The sequence below is a fragment of the Primulina huaijiensis genome, chromosome 8 (genome assembly GCF_012295235.1).
Source record: "Primulina huaijiensis isolate GDHJ02 chromosome 8, ASM1229523v2, whole genome shotgun sequence".
Taxonomy (NCBI): Eukaryota; Viridiplantae; Streptophyta; class Magnoliopsida; order Lamiales; family Gesneriaceae; genus Primulina; species Primulina huaijiensis.
The window spans coordinates 20,560,139-20,578,033 of NC_133313.1; the positions used below are offsets into that span (position 1 = coordinate 20,560,139).

Below are 17,895 nucleotides of genomic sequence, written 5' to 3' on the forward strand. Positions count from 1 at the left end.
TAATTTAAATTAAACAAAAACAAAAGTATATATCGACTTAATTTTAGATTCATTACAAGAACCAACATTATTAAGATGCATCAATCAAATTTTTAAAAAAAAAATTTATTTTGACCAAAACTATTAAGTTCTTAAATTGTTTTTAAGTCATGATTATCATTACATCATTAGTATAGAAATTTTAGCTTTCAATCTCATTAGAATTTTAAAAAAAATCAAATTTTATTTTATATTTTAAAACGGTTAGCTTTTAGCAATGATAATTTAGTGGTGTCAATTCGGGTGAGTCGTGTCGGGTTGAGCAATAGTACTATTCAAAAATTGCTCAACCCGAACCCAACCTGAACCCGAGCCAACCCGAAAACTCTCAATCCGAACCTGAACTCGAATCAACCTGATTGACCTGTATAACCCGATCTTGAATTTTTTAAATAAAATTAAAAATAATAATAATAATAATTTAATTTAAGCACATAATAATAAAATCTCTCTCATATATATGATTTAAATTTAAAAATCTAATTGTAGAAAAATAAATTATATTTACTAAATCAAATAAACAATTATTTAAAAAATAAAAAATGTTCAAATTAAATATTAAATTATGAAAATTTATGATATAAATATACAATAAATATTTTTGCAGACATACAATATATAAAAATGTAGGCAATATTTATTAATTATATTTTCTAAAAATTAAAATTAAAATTTTCAGTCAACACCGGAACCCAACCCGATCATGTTTTCGGGTCAGCTATCGGATTCAACCCGATCTGACCCGAACCCGAAATATCAAACTTGATTTTTTTCTGGTTGAACAGTGTCGGGTTAATATGTCATGTCTCCTTTTGACACCCCTAAATGATATGCTACTCCAGTTTCAAGCAAGTCTAATTAATTATTTGGGCCCTTATGGGGTCGACTGATTAAAGACCAGTATTAGGAAGTCTGATTCAAAGACTTTTTTATTCTGAAGCCCAATAATGATTGGGCCTTGGTAGATATAAAACTAGATGCCACTTAAACTTGGATAATCTATATCGTTCTTGGAATCGCATTACTTGCCATCTTGAACAGTTGAAGAATCCAAACTATAATCAGTTTACCTTTTAATTTAATATTTGACAAAATTTATTCATTCTTTACTTTCCTTTTTTTTTTTATCCATACATTTATTGCTTTTCCCATTTTTAAAATTCATACATCCATTATTTTCCGTTATTATAAATTATTTTTTTAAAATAAAACTCGTAAATTTATTGATTAAAATCATCTATTACAAGCCTAACCAACTAAAATAGAAAATCACCATTCACCCAAACAAATGGTGAAGGGGAAGAAAAAGCAAAACGAACAATATTATGAGCAACTTTATTCGATGAGCGACAATCATGAATACACTCGGAGATCAAAAGTTTCATCAAACACTTTTTAATATTAGCTGCACAAAATGTCTAATATACCCAAGATCATCCTGATTGTTAGTGACTATCTGCACTGCCAATAAAGAATCAGACACTACTTGTACATCAGCAAAGTCTTTTTCATAAAGTGGGAGAATTCTTTCCTGGATTGCCAACCGTTCTCGGTTGTTATAAATTATTGTTTTAACTAAAAAAAAAACTTAAAATGTAATACTTTTCTATGTCAATAAAGAAAATTTTCATATTTAAAAAGTTAATCAGAACTTTCTGTTATATTTAATTATATATTTACTAAGATAGGTTATGAATTTCTAGATGATTATATTATTTCTGTTATAAAAATTGAATATAAGAAATAATTAAATTTAAAATTTTAAAAAGTTAACACAAAAAATATCACACACGTAACACGTACAAATGATCGCTAGTTTTAGAATTTTCGCTGGAAATTGTGACATTTCAACTGTATAAAATATGCCAAAGAGAAGAAAAATCAAAGGGGAAAAGAAAAGGACATAAGTGAAAGTTGAGTCCATCGCATTTTATATAAAAAAAAAAAAAATTGAATTTTATCAATGATTTATTAAGAAATATTAATATTTATCGCTTCAACTCTGACTCGATGGGCTTGATTTGGTCGGGATTATGTACCATTTCTTTGAATCTTGAATTTGATAGTTTTGTTTGAACTTAATAAGCAGAAGCATAAATTCAAGGCGACATTTCATCTTCCAGCCTGTAAATTATAAGTTTTTTCCCCCTTTTAATCGTTCTTATTCATTAAATTAATTAAGGCAAAAACTTGTGTGAGACGATCTCACGAGACTGATATCTTATTTGGGTCATCCATGAAAAAGTATTACTTTTTATACTAAAAATATTACTTTTTATTGTGAATATCGGTATGATTGACTCGTCTCACAGGTCTCACAGATAAATATTTGTGAGACCGTTTCATAAGAGACCTACTCATTAATTAATTGTCCAATACCCTGAACGTTATTTCTTGAGTTAATAGAGAATATATCAATTAGAAGAGATTAATTGAACAATTAAGTTGAAATTTAGACGGATGTTAAAATGTTTTGAAAAGAAATAGAATTTGTTGATAATTGGATGAGTGTATTAACTTAGTTAAGATATATATTCTACAAAAAAATTCTATGAGCTTGTCTAATAATCAATTTTGTGAGACAAATCTCATAATCGATCCGACCCGTGAATTTTTTTTTGTTGTTGTTGAAAGTATTACGTTTCTTTTCATGTATGAACCAAGTCATTATATCTCATATATATAGATCCGATACCGTCTCATAAGATATCTATGTTATACTCTGAATGTATTTTCAAAAATCAAGATTTGTAAATAATTGGATAAGTTTTTTTTTTTTTTTTGGGAAACTCAATGTTCCCCACGTTTTTCTCGTTGTACGTTGAAAATAACTTTACATGTATATGTGAATTGATTTCTAAGTCCGTAGCAAACAAGAGCATTCATTTGGCTTGTGGAATAAATTCTCTCTTTGAATATTCTTGCTCAATTTAAAAAATAAAATTGATTCACTGTATTATTAAGGGGAAATTGGTGAAAAATCCCCAATCAAAACATTTATTTGGGTTCATTCCCTACCCACAAAATTGTGGTACTATGTCATACAAATTGTGGTACACTTCATGTGGAAATGTGGTATACTTCATGTGAAAATGTGGTATTAAAAAAATACCCATGGACTGAACACAAAAAAAAACGACGGCTCCTTATTATTAATCTCAAATTTGCTGTAACATTCACCTATAATTTGCCGCCAAGGAATATGAACCGAATTGTCGCTTGTGCAAAGGGTCAAAAGCCAGATAAAAAATTGAAAAAATCTTCAATAGATTATTTCCAAACCATAGAAATATATAATAAAGTTTAATTTACATTTATTGAATATTCGCGTGGAATATGAACAAGAAACTGTCACATCCTAAAACTATGAGAAGGCAGTGGCAGACCACATGGTTCCAATCTTGTTGATACAGACTGTGAAGTTCCACCCCACAATCCGTGCGTGGATGTCATTCACTTTCAAGATTTGACAAGTCGTCGGCAAAAATTTCATGGTTTTTCATCTAACTGCCTAGCTTTTTCATGCACGTTATATTATAGTCATTGTTTAGAATCGACTATAGACATTAATTGATTACGCGTCTTTTTAAGGACACTATAGACACTAATTGATTATGTGTTTTTATTGCATATAACCACTACAAGAAATTTTGCATACAACAACGCATATACGACAACGGTTTTTCACAAAAATTGTTGTCGTGTGTTTTTAACAACGATTTTATCGAAAACCGTTGTCTTTTGGGGGCAAAGACAACGGTTCAAAGACAACGATTTTTAAAAACCGTTGTCTTTTTGGAGTCAAAGACAACGATTTTTGGGATCAATGACAACAGTTTTATAGAACCGTTGTCTTTGAGCGTTTTTTTTGGGTCAACGACAACTGTTCTATGAACTGTTGTCGATTAGCGTGTTTTTTTGGACAATTGACAACGGTTTGACGAAACTGTTGTCGATTAGCGTGGTTTTTTTACAAACAACAACGGTTTTGGAAAACGTTGTAATATTTAGCGACGGTTATTTCAAAAACTGTCGCTACGTTTAAATCAACGACGGTTATTTCAAAACCGTCGCTAAATTTAGCGACTGTTTTAAAAAACCGTCGCATCTTTAAATTTCAAAACCGTCGCTAAAATTAGCAACATTGTTTTGAAACCGTCGCTAATTTTAGCGACGGTTTAAATCCAAACCGTTGTCAAATAAAAATATGCGACGGTTTATCATTTACCGTCGCTATAACCAAAACCCGTCGTAAACTGTCTATAAATATCTCCATTTTCGTTCCATTTTCCTCCACAACACTTAAAATTTTTCTCTTTTACACCATTTTATCACTTCACACAACACTTAAAATTTTTCTCACTACTTCATAACACTTAAAATTTTTCTCTCTTACATCATTTCATCACTTCACCCAACACTTAAAATTTTTTTTCTCTTACACAATTTTATCACTTTCACACAACACGTAAAATTTTTCTAACCACTTTGTAACACTTAAAATTTTTCTCTTTTACACGATTTTACTACTTCACAACACTTAAAATTTTTTCTTTTACACGATTTTAGTTTGGATTATTAGATTCTTTTAGATTTATTAAATTATTAAAAGTATTTTTTTTATTTTTCGAAACAAATTAGCGACGGAAATCATGACAGATGACCGTCACTGATCGTGATTGCTACCCGTCGCTAATTTGTAAACCGTCGCTGATTTGAAATAGCGACGGCTTATGTAACCGTCACTGATTTGAAATAGCGACGGTTTATGTAACTGTCGCTAATTTTGAATGAGCGACGGTTTTATTCATACCCGTCGCTATTTTTATTTACGACGGTTTAAAACCGTCGCAAATTTGATCTATCACAACGGATAAAAATTGTTGTCGTTGAACGGACTTTCAACAACACCCTCAGTTACAACAGTTTTTAAATGGCTACGACAACGGATATCCGTTGTCGTTTGCCTTTTTGTAATAGTGAACGTTTATTTTGTTTATATCACATGAGTCACATGTGAAAATATTGGTTTCAAATAAACAATATTATATGAATTTAATGACTTCTGATCAAAAATACGAAAACCAAAAGAATTCCAAGCTATCAGGTGAAAATCAAAATTTGATAAATTATCAGACTAAAATCTAAAACATGTCAACTCACATTACTGAAACTATAATTTTTCTTATAATACATGTAAAGTTAAGTCTAACATAATAAATTAAAAGAGTAGGTATCTTGTGAGACGGTCTCACGAATATTTATATGTGAGACGAGTCAATAATATTTATATGTGAGACATGTCAACCCTACTGATATTCACAATAAAAAGTAATATTCTCAGCATAAAAAGTAATATTTTTTCATGGATGACCCAAATAAGAGATCAGTCTCACAATATACTACCCGTGAGACTATCTCACACAAGTTATGGCCAAATTAAAATCATTAAACCCACTAAGCGCAAGCAAACAAATATAGCAACACAATATTTATTTAAGAAACTAAAATTTAGACACATATAAATAAATAAAAAAGAATAAGATGAAAGAATCTTGGCCAGATCCTTTTCAGTGACTCCATGATTCCCCAAAGGGCCAAATACGTTCTCCACCCCTTCGGCCCCGTCCGTGCCCAGTTGGAATTCTGCCCTTTCTAATTCCGTCAACACACACCAAAAACCACATATTACCCTTACTTTTGTGTCCGCTTCCGCAAGGCTGAAAATTAACCCCGCCCCATGTTTTTGAAATTATACTGGCGATTGGGTTTCCCATGCGCCACTTCTCATTCACAATAATTAATGTGACCCTAACTAGTTTTTCTTTTATTTTTAATATAATATAATGTAATAATGGAGGGGAAGTTGGTGAAAAATCCCCAATGAAAATATTTCTTTGGGTTCACTCCCTACCCACAAAATTGTGGTATTATGTCATATAAATTGTGGTACACTTCATGTAGAAATGTGGTACACTTCATGTGGAAATGTGGTACTAAAAAAATACCAAGGGATTGAACACTAAAAAAAACGACGGCTGGGGACTGATCCCCAATTTCCCGAATAATGGACACGAATCTTTTATACCAAATCCCACCTTTAAATTTGTACATTCTGAATTATTCAATGTACATTTATTTTATTATTTGGTGAGAAAAAGGCTATAATTTTTGGACGAAATTAGTAATTTCTATTTTATGTGGAAGACAATTCGGTTTTCGCCTTTCTTGGGTTAGCTTTCTGTCCCATATATAAATACAAATGATGTAAAAAAATTATTGAAAAAGTTTAAATCTGCCAAATATTAAAAATCAGTCGATCAAATCATCTTCCGAAGTTATTTTCCCACTTTCTTTTTATGTTTTGATTGATTATATATTTTAACATTATTTCTTCATAATTATTTTCATTAAATATTTCCTCTTTTTTAAATAATATTCTATTCTATTTTATTAAAGTCGAGGACATTTTAATAACTACCTAGGAATGATATCAACTTTTCCTTCCAACTTTACTCTTATATGATATTAATATTACATTTTTTTTTAAATTTCAACACACAATTTTAGTTTTATTTTTTTATTTCAACAATTCAAATATCAATTTAGTCGCTCCATAATTTTCGATAATGATAAAAAAGACTGTACAAATACGTATCACGTGTGCAGATTAACTAGTAATAATTATGCTCCGTCAAGTTCCAAAATATAATTTTTTTCAAACTATTTTAGTTCTATACCTTTAAATTTCAGGTTTTGAGAATGTCGCACGCTCATTTACTTTTTTTTCTCGGTCCCAAGATATATGTGTGCTTATTATTATTATTTATATAAATACATTTTTATCTTTAGATCTGAATCAGTGAATCTTGAATTACTCGAATCCTTATTTATTCGAGGTCGAGTCGAGCGAAACTTATTATAAGAAAATTTTCCCCGTATATTTATTATTATTGTTATTATATTTATTAAAAATATTTATTTTATTATTTTAAATACGTGATAACTTATTAATTTTTACAATTATGATATTATATATATTTAAATAAATAATAAATTAATTAAATAAAATTATAATTAAGTAACATCTGCGCCAATATACTTGTTGGATTAAAGGTATCTGTTTTTAGGCTTATGGGCTTTCCATGTGTCTGAATGGAAATTTGAAAGGTGAGTTTGTCCCACATTGTAAAAATGAACTGAAATAAATAAGTTTATATTGTGTTACACTTTATGGAGGTGTAACAATGATTGGTCAAGAGGGTCTCTCTCGCGCACGTCGGCGCAGGAGGTGCAAATCATGAGCCCGATTTGTAGTGGAAAAAGGCTTGACTTGTGTGCAAGCGTACGAGCGCGACCTGGGTGCGTCGAATGTCGGACCGATCAAGGCAAAAATTGTCTAGCTATTCTATGTCATCTTTTGCTATTTTTTTCGGTTGAGACCCTTTCACATGCCCTGAATTTTGGCGCTTCGTCTGCCCAACCGTTAGTGCATCGTGTGCCTTCTTTATGACAACCTTTGGCCTTTCGTATGGCTGGTATGATGATGTATAAATAAGGGATGTTCCAATGCAGAAAAGACACACAAAAATCCACTTTCTCCTTCACTCTTGCTTCTGCCTTCCTGTTGTTGTTTTGCTCGCCTTGCTGCTGCTATGTTCCTTCCTCGTCCTCTGATAAAGTTCACGTATTGTTTTCGTTCGCTAGCATAGTGAGTTGTGCTACGTCACTGCTGGTCTGCCCGTTGTATCCTAGGAAACAGACGTCCGGTGGAACCTCGAAGCATATACCGGAGGGGGCGAATCTGTTTTAAGGAAACTGTACAAGCTACAGGTATCAGTTTGGTTTTGCTTCCTTTTACACGATAGTCATACTGTAAAAAATACACTTGTTTCGATTAATATTTTATCTTTATAAATCTATTTCTACGTTATTGTTGTTAGCAATCGTTTCCAACACTACTAATTATACAGCACAACACAAGTTAATTTAATTGTTGGACTGACATTTCGAATCTACCATTGCATCCAGGGAAGTTTCTATCTAGACTAGAGTTCACAACTTGCGGCGGCGCCACGAAGTTTCTGTAAAAATAATTGAGAGAAAAAACAAGTTACTCACCAAATAGTTAAAAAATCATAAATAAATTATTAATATTTCCTCCCCTCAAAAGTTATCGTGTACGCGTGTTAATAGCAGAATGTGGTTTCCCGATTTCGATTCGTGTAGGCTGAGAAATTAAGTAGAGTCATCTTTGTGTGTAACGAAGTAATGCCACGGGATCTCTCTTCCTTCCTCGTTATATAAAAGATAGATCAATTTTGTAAAATAAATTTTTAATATTATACAAAACGTTATTTTTATATCAAAAATATTAGAGCTATTTTTATAAATATTGGTCGAGTGAACATGTTTGTATATAAAAATTTATGAGATTATCTCATAATCTATATATATATATATATATATATATATATAAAAAAAAAATTTTTTTGTTGTTTTTAAATATTGACAGCTTATTATTTTCTCAAAAACTTTTTGTTAACTTTGTTAGAATAACGTATGAGAATTTCAAGATTTTCGCGACGTGCCACCTGTACTATGGGTGGATGGGATGTGAGCGAGTGAAGCAATAAATATCTCATGAGAGGCTCGATTAAAATGTGATTTCAGCTTAATTCCAGTAGCTCGAATAGTGGAAATCGAATTTTAATTAATTGCATTTGAGTAGTTCATCTCATATATATATATAAGAGATATAATTTAAATGTAATTTTGTCAATATAAATACAAATTCAGAAATTATGGTACAAACAATTTTGAGATTTTCGAGCATCATCTTGAATAATTATATTCGATATTGTCATGAGTCGATCTCGAGTTCAAAATTGAATAATCGTTAAATTTTTCGACCTAATTCAAACCTACAAAATTTAAATCGGAGCGGCCCTTGTGCTACGTGCACTTAGCACAACAATTGATGAAAAAGATAAAATATAGAGGATTAAGTTCGGATTTACTCTTTTGCCATTAATTTTGTTCTTTTTTCTTGATTTTTTTGTTCGTTTTACAAACTGTGTTCGTAAATAGCATGATTAAATATGTTGAGCATCCATAATTGGTTATATTGAAAAGGTAATTAAAACGAGTTATGTGGAATGGTAGGAATAAACGAGGGAAACCAATCATTTACATAAATATTTAGCATACGTATTTTTCCCCCATTTTGAAGAATTAAAACGTCATATGCAAATATTTTAAAAATATGGTACTTTGTAGTATTGATCCCTATAAAATAAAATGAAAATATAAATTTGATTAAAAGGGATCAAAACCTTTAAACATAATTAAATTTACGCCATGGTTTCAAATCAAATTTTGTGTATATATATATATAAAGCTCTGTATTCAACTGAATATAAAATGTGAAAACTGTAATTTTAAATCACTCATTTGAAACCCACCCCGCTTAGTTTCATTATAGTATTAGTAGTGTGTTATTGGCATACATATTAAATTTTGGTATAAAAATTTAATAGATTATCTTAAATTTTTAAATTTTGAAATATGGGTTTTCTATGATAACTTTTACGTTGATATGATCATTTAAAATTCAAAAAGTAGACAAAAATTATTTTTTATTAGGATATTTAGTTAGATTGGATATAAATATAAATGTATTAAAATAGATTTTTATGTTATTTTTATTAAATAAAAAAGAAAAGTGGTATTTTTGGTTTATTAAAATTATATCATGGTATGAAAGTTAGTTATTCAATATCCTTCAACTTCAAATTTTATCATGTGTTCAAAAATATATGTTTTCGAAAAAAAAGAAAGCAATTAGGTATCTTTGAAGCCTGAGACCGAAGAGGGCATGGACTGACAATTGGAGTCGTGAGGTAGTACGGATAAATAACGGCTCTTAACAAAATTTTAGACGATGAGAAATATGAATAAATCGATCCCACACCAGAATTAGAAATATTCCAAGACTTTGTTGGTATGAAATAATATTGTTGAAAAGTGCTTAAAAATTTTGATCACATGAAGAATGTTTGTATATTCTTTTCAGGAGTCTATAACTAAAATTGGAGATTCGGTTATGGGTACCCAATCATATTGGGTTATTTTTTTAAAAAATTCGGGTTCAGATAATACCTTACCCTGAATTATACATGTCGGGTCCGGATATAGCTAGTAGGATTGTTCCTACATGATGCCTAATCATGCACCCACAAAAGTTTAGTTTTACCACATTTTTAAATATATTATCATACAATAAATAAAAATTAATTAAATAAACACTACTTTCAAGTAGAGGTGTCAAAATAGATCAGGTCTTTTTGAGCAGCTCGCCTCATCATATAAAATAAGATAATTAGGTTGGTAATTTATCAACTGCACCAAAATGGTTGTCAAGCTCGCATAATAGTGGGTTATAGCAAGTTGCATGCTGACTCATCTCAACCCACCAAATTACACACAAAATTGATCAGGCTCACCTGGACAGCGAGCCCTGCCACCTAAAATAGGTGGGTTGATGTGATAAATTCACAACCCATAAATAATTCGAGCCGACCGACCCCATTGAAAACTGATGCAACTCTGGTTGTGCAGGTTATACACATTGTGGCACCTCATGCGCCCATTACCTCTCTTCTAGACCAGATTCGTGGATTTATGCTCTCGCAACCCCGAGGTACCATTGCATATACCCCGCTCAACCAATACCTTATCCCACTATTTAGCTAGGTGTGTAATTTTTTTTTTATAGAACTTGTAATTGTATTAAGAATATTCATCTATTACAAGCCTGACTAATCAAGAGAGAAACTCACCATTTATCTAGACAAACGATGGATGAGTGAAAGAAACAAAACAAGCAATTTTATGGACTACCATATTAGCTGATCTACTAACATGTGCATTATCTGAAATTACCGGTATTCTTATATGCTTTCTAACTTTAGTAGCACATACACTAACATAGTCAAGATCATCTTGAGTAGCTGTGACTGCTTGCACTGCTAGTAAAGAATCTGATTTAATCAACACATTAAGAAAGTTCTTCTTATAGAGTAGCTTTACGCCTTCAAGGATAGCTAGGAGTTCGCCATGGACTACTGAGAGTAGCTATGTAATCTGTTTGCCGAAATGCCTAGAACCGCATCCATGATATCAATGTGTCTAAAATACCACCCTTCAAAGACACGACAAATTAGTGAACTAGGATCGCGAATAATTCTCCAAAGTTGTTTGGCTAATATGCACGGTTAAATTATGTCATTTTTTTTGAATCCGAGACCTCCTCTAGATTTTGGGTGGCATAAGGAATTCCATGAGCGCCAGTGCAATTTCCGCTTTCCATTGTCGAATCCTCACCAGAAGTTCGCACATTGATTAGGTTCTTTTGTAAATGTTAATACTACTATGTAACGTTAATGAAATTATCATTTAACTAATATATGTTCTTTTAAAGTTTATTTTTGAAAATATATTGAAAAGGTCGTTGCTCACAAACATACATGAAACAATTATAAACGAGTAAATCAGAATTTGGTGTTGTGCTCGGATGTTGACAACACCAGCACACAACATGCAGCGGAAATTAAGTTCTAACACACAAACATAATTTTAATGAATAAACATCAGTTTTAAATTATCTCATGACAAAAATTCACTAAAAAAAAAATGTAAACTGTTTACACCAAAACAATACTAGTGAGATTAACAAAACTAAGTTCCTTTGACAATCCAAGGAATTAACATGCATCAAACGCTTAAAATAAATACTAGATGCATGAAACAAAAAATCGTGTTGCTTAAAACCAAATGAAATCACTCTTCGATCAACACTCTGCGTCAGTGTTGTTTTTCGAGTATTGGCAACACCAATCAACAACACGGAAAGTATGTGAATCAATCACACAAGCCTTCACACCGAAATATTCAATTTTGAATATTCTGACTCCACCAGCACCGTTGTTATTTTCAGGGAAAAGCACCACACGTTTCTCTCTCAATATTCTCACTATATAGATTTTTTTTTCTCTTTCCTCAATATTTTTCCATAGATACTCAAATCCTACAAATACAGAAAATCAAGAATTTATTAGGAATATAACCCTATTTTAAAATAAGATAGTATATGTTAAAGATAAGTTTCTAAATTGAAATCTGTGGAATAAATCCCAAGAATAAGATTTATCTAGAAATAAATTTTATCATATAATCAATTTAATTTAGTCTAGAAATGCAAAATTCTAATATTTCATTTTAGATGAAATATAGAGTAAATAAGAATAAAATATTCCTTTCATATATAAATATGAAATTTCATACAAAATATGTAATCAAATATCACATAATCTCACGTTTATTAATAGATATATTTTAAGCATATTAGTATATATAATATCATCAATTGTTATAAAATGAATTATTGTAGCTCATAAATTATTAATATTCAATATAATTTATAAATATGCATTTTTTTTATTCTTATATATGACAAACGATATAAATTACTTCTTTTATTCATATATCAGATTCGAACTTCTATCAACAAATTAAGTCCTTATATCCTCAAACTTGGAACCAATTTTAAATATATCACACCTTTTAATATCAAATTTATTTTCAACTAACTATTTAAACTTAACTAATTACAAATAGTTAATATATTATATATTTTGAATACATATCTATTAATAATTTTTTTGTTATAAATTATGATATTAAATAATAGGTTTATCGGGTACCTGACATTATTCTGGCACCTGATACTATTCAGGTTACAGTCGAGTATATTTTTTTTCCTGCTCGATCTCTTGACTACCTAATTATAAATATCCAAACCCGAAAAAATTCGACCTTCACCCATCCCTATCTATAATTTTAGAACTAAAAAGTTAAACATATATGATTAGAGAAAATTTTGGAATGAGTGACCTTACAATTAACATTTCGATATATGATTGATATATAGGGTCTAATTTAACAAACTTCTTCTCAACTTAACTAATTTGCTATCCCTGATCCCACCTAAGCTAACCAAATTTCATGTATAGACATTGTTTCCTTCATATAAAATAATATATTCGAATAAGATATAGTCAAATATAAAATAAATATAAATAATTAATTAATGTTTTATAATATGTATGAAATGCTTTATTTCTTGCAAATATACATGTTAATTAAATCACCATTTTACACCCCGTGACTGAGCTATAAGTAGAGACACGTGCCACGGGTACGTTTTTGTTTGTATATTTGTCATATATATATTGATATTTGATTGGGTTGTTAAAATTTTAAATATAAAAAAAAATGGAAATATATGTTTAGACATTCTGTCTCAACTTTCAACCTGCTTTCACAAAATCTAAATGTTTTTTTACGAAAATATAGATAAATGAAAATAATGAATGATATAAAAAGTGGGGCCAGGCAGTGGGGTCCTTACCCTAAAGCTTGGGATTAATTTTTTTTTTCTTCAAGAGAAATAGTTCCCATTTTCTCTCTATATAAACTACCAATCCAACTCTAAATCTTTCAATAGAAAATAAACAAAAAAAGGTAAAAAGTTGTGAAGAGGAGTAGAACAAATCTATCTCCTCCCTTTCTGTTCCCCACATGGCGGCCTCCGTCGAGAACCGGCAGTTCAGAACTCTTGAACCGGGCCTGCCGCGTCCCCACAAGCCTGTTCCGCCCACCCACCGCCGGTCCGACTCCCCGGTCCGTGGATTCAACTTTCCTCCGTCGCCTGACCCCGCTTTCTCCAACATAACAATGAATAACGGCAATTTTGTAGCCGATTATACGTCCAGCGACGAAGATGATGACGAAAATGAATGGGCTGTCCTTATCAAAAAGGCCAACGCCGAGGTTGAGCCGTCGGTTCTCGACTCACGGGACGAGCTCACCGCGGATAATTGGGTGGAGCGCAACCCATCCATGGTCAGACTCACCGGAAAACACCCCTTCAACGCGGAGGCGCCGCTGCCACGGCTCATGCACCACGGCTTCATCACCCCGGTTCCTCTCCACTACGTCCGTAACCACGGCCCGGTCCCGAAAGGAACCTGGGACGAATGGACCGTCGAAGTCACCGGTCTGGTTAAAAAACCGATGCGGCTGACCATGCACCAGCTGGAAACCGAGTTCCGCAGCAAGGAATTCCCAGTCTCACTCGTCTGCGCCGGGAACCGCCGCAAAGAACAAAACATGGTCAAACAGACAATAGGTTTCAACTGGGGCGCCTCCGGCGTCTCCACCTCTGTGTGGCGGGGCGTGCCTCTACGCGCCATCCTGAAACGTTGTGGGATTTACAGCAAGAAAAAAGGTGCACTCAACGTCTGTTTTGAAGGGGCGGAGGATTTACCCGGCGGCGGGGGATCTAAATATGGGACTAGTTTAATGAAGGAAATCGCCATGGATCCGGCGAGAGATATTATATTGGCTTACATGCAGAACGGCGAAAGATTGGCTCCGGATCACGGGTTTCCCGTGAGGATGATAATTCCAGGATTTATTGGTGGAAGAATGGTGAAATGGTTGAAGCGTATAATTGTGACGACAAAAGAATCCGATAATTATTATCATTATCGGGATAACAGAGTTCTTCCTTCTCATGTTGACGCTGAACTCGCTAATGCCGAAGGTAATTTTTTTAATTATTATTTTATTTTATTTGCACTTTTAAGTTAAAAAATAAGTAATTTATATTTATATATATTGTTGCATGAATAAAAATATCACATAATAATTTTTTATATTATGTTTTCAGCTTGGTGGTACAAGCCCGAGTACATAATAAACGATCTGAACATCAACTCAGTGATTACAACACCCTGTCACGAGGAAATCCTGCCCATTAACTCGTGGACGACTCAGAGGCCTTACACGTTAAGGGGTTACGCTTATTCTGGTAAGAGCTCCCACTCCAATTCTTTACATACTTACCATTTAATTTCATGTTTTTGGGTAATCCCAAAGTTTATCCAATGGTGGCATGCAATGTTTTAGGAAACGTTAAAAAAAAAATTTACATGTAAATGCACGAATAGTTTAGATATGTAGTGTCTAAGAGGTAGAGTGAATAAATTATATCTACGTAGATAGCGATGATTCGACTAAACTCTGGTTTTTGTTTTCGCTTCTAAACAAACTGCAAACCGACTGGAAAACCATGAGCATGCACACAGACACATAATCCAACAGATTGTCATCTATAATTGCAAGAAATAACTTTTTATTACTTTTTTAAATATTTTATTTTCTACAAATATTGTTTGACTTTTCAAATATCCGAGCCTGGGTGGGTGCGTTGCAACTAGTTCCCATTGGGTGCGTTGCACACATACTTTCCAAGTGGATTATTGATATTTGTTTAAATGTGTGGAATCCACTCTTTCGGCAGAAGAATTGATTAAGCAAACTATATTGTAAGAGGAGTGTTTGAGAATATTCATAGATAGTGACCATCAGATTTGACTGATATATGTATATATAATAACATTTAATTTCCAGAATCTTAGGGTCATACGTACTTTACAGCTGCATGTGACGGAACAAAGCACCTAAATTTTTCCAACCTTTCTGATTATATTTTAATTACTTTCGCATGACTAAATGAGCAAATCATAAGGTGTAGTAGAAGATTTGTGAAATGAATGAATTAAGCATAATTAATGATTAAAAAAGTCACGTATTCGGATAAAAAACACGTGATTTTCACTGTATTTTTCTTTCAAATTTCAATGACAATAATGAAATTTATGTTGGCGTGCATAGATCTTGATTTTTATAAGCATCTATAGTTTTTGTCAATATCAAATAATTAATGTTATTTTTCTTGATGAGATGTATCAAGTGGGATTAATTTGAAATCAAATGAAATAGGTGGTGGGAAGAAAGTGACAAGAGTGGAGGTGACTATGGATGGGGGTGAAACATGGCAAGTTTGCGTGTTGGACCACCCTGAGAAGCCTAACAAGTACGGTAAATACTGGTGTTGGTGCTTCTGGTCACTCGAGGTCGAGGTGCTCGACCTTCTTGGAGCCAAGGAAATCGCGGTTCGGGCTTGGGACGAGACTCTCAACACACAGCCTGAGAAACTGATTTGGAATGTCATGGTATGTCTATACGTAAACAGTTAGTATACATGTACAATTATTTGTTGTTATTGTTAAAAATCACTTTTTTTTTCCTTCAAAATTTCTTCTTATTATATATGTTTCTTGATTCAGGGTATGATGAACAACTGTTGGTTCCGAATAAAAACCAACATGTGCAAGCCACACAGGGGAGAGATTGGAATCTTATTCGAGCACCCAACTCAACCGGGGAACCAAACTGGCGGATGGATGGCGAAGGAGCGCCACCTAGAAAAATCGTCAAACGAAAATCCAATCTTAAAGAAGAGTGTGTCCTCCCCATTCATGAACACCACCTCAACTATGTTATCCCTGTCGGAGGTTAAGAAACACAACTCCGCTGATTCAGCCTGGATCATTGTCCATGGCCATGTCTATGACTGCACCCGTTTCCTCAAAGATCATCCTGGAGGCACAGACAGCATTCTCATCAATGCTGGAATGGACTGCACAGAAGAATTTGACGCCATACATTCCGATAAGGCGAAGAAAATGCTTGAAGAATATAGGCTCGGGGAGTTGATCAAAACCGGCTATGCCTCTGCTGATTCGTCGCCGAATAACTCAGTCCACGGCCCCACCGGCAATGGTATCTTCCCCCTCACGCCAATCAAAGAATTGTCGCCACTACTCAGAGGTGTCGCTCTTGTGCCACGTGAAAAAATTCCATGCAAACTCGTGGCCAAAACTTCCATCTCACACGACGTGCGATTGTTCCGATTTGCACTGCCGAATGAAGAGCATGTTCTTGGTTTACCAGTTGGAAAACACATCTTTGTCTGTGCCACCGTTGATGAAAAGCTTTGCATGCGTGCATACACCCCATCTAGCGGCGTCGAAGCAGTCGGATATTTCGAGCTCGTGGTCAAGGTATACTTCAAAGGGGTGCATCCGAAATTCCCTAATGGTGGGATAATGTCGCAGCATCTTGACTCCCTGACTCTGGGTTCATTTATCGACGTGAAAGGGCCGTTAGGGCACATTGTATACCTCGGAAAAGGGATTTTCACAGTGCATGGCAAGCAAAAGTCGGCTAAGAAACTAGCAATGATCGCCGGTGGAACTGGAATCACCCCAATCTATCAAGTCATGCAGGCGATTCTGAAAGATTCTGAGGATGAAACCGAGATGTATGTCGTGTACGCGAATCGAACGGAGGACGACATTTTGCTGAGAGATGAGCTTGACGAGTGGGCGGAGAAATATCCAAACAGGGTTAAAGTGTGGTACGTGGTGCAAGAGAGTGTACAGGAAGGGTGGAAATACAGTTTGGGATTTGTAACAGAGAGCATATTGAGAGAGCATATTCCGGCGCCCGAAAAAACTCTGGCATTGGCCTGCGGGCCGCCGCCGATGCTGCAGTTTGCTGTGAATCCGAATTTGGAGAAGATGGGGTATGATATTAAGGAAAATTTATTGGTGTTTTGATTAAAAGAAATTAGAAATAATAAACGGACTTTGTAAATAATCATCATTGGATGATCCAATTTGTACGGTGTAAACGTAATATTAGTGATGTAATTTGTACCCTTTTTTTTATTTTTATTTTCTTGATTCCAATCAAAGTTCTCTATCTTTGAGAATTGGCTTGTCCCAGTCCTTCTCTCAATCCTTTTCTCAATGACACTTGAGATTCAAATATTAAAATGGGTGACTTTAGTTGACTAGAAACAATAAAATAAATAAATATAAT

General features: G+C 33.2%; 1 protein-coding gene across 1 annotated transcript; it reads left to right on the forward strand.

Annotated features, from left to right (window-relative positions):
• Positions 1-13,591: 13,591 nt before the first annotated feature.
• On the forward strand, positions 13,592-17,670 carry LOC140982270 (nitrate reductase [NADH] 1-like). The gene is made up of 4 exons (XM_073448729.1): positions 13,592-14,707; positions 14,834-14,974; positions 15,949-16,181; positions 16,296-17,670. The coding sequence occupies exons 1-4, from the start codon at positions 13,681-13,683 to the stop codon at positions 17,628-17,630; spliced, it is 2,736 nt and encodes a 911-aa protein (XP_073304830.1). The 5' UTR covers positions 13,592-13,680; the 3' UTR covers positions 17,631-17,670.
• The last annotated feature ends 225 nt before the right edge of the window (positions 17,671-17,895 follow it).

Excerpts from the sequence above, each read along its gene's own strand:
- LOC140982270 (XM_073448729.1), top strand. The coding sequence starts at position 13,681 with ATGGCGGCCTCCGTCGAGAACCGGCAGTTCAGAACTCTTGAACCGGGC. Across the intron at positions 14,975-15,948 it reads AAGGGGTTACGCTTATTCTG|GTGGTGGGAAGAAAGTGACA; the intron begins GTAAGAGCTCCC and ends CAAATGAAATAG. Across the intron at positions 16,182-16,295 it reads AACTGATTTGGAATGTCATG|GGTATGATGAACAACTGTTG; the intron begins GTATGTCTATAC and ends TTCTTGATTCAG.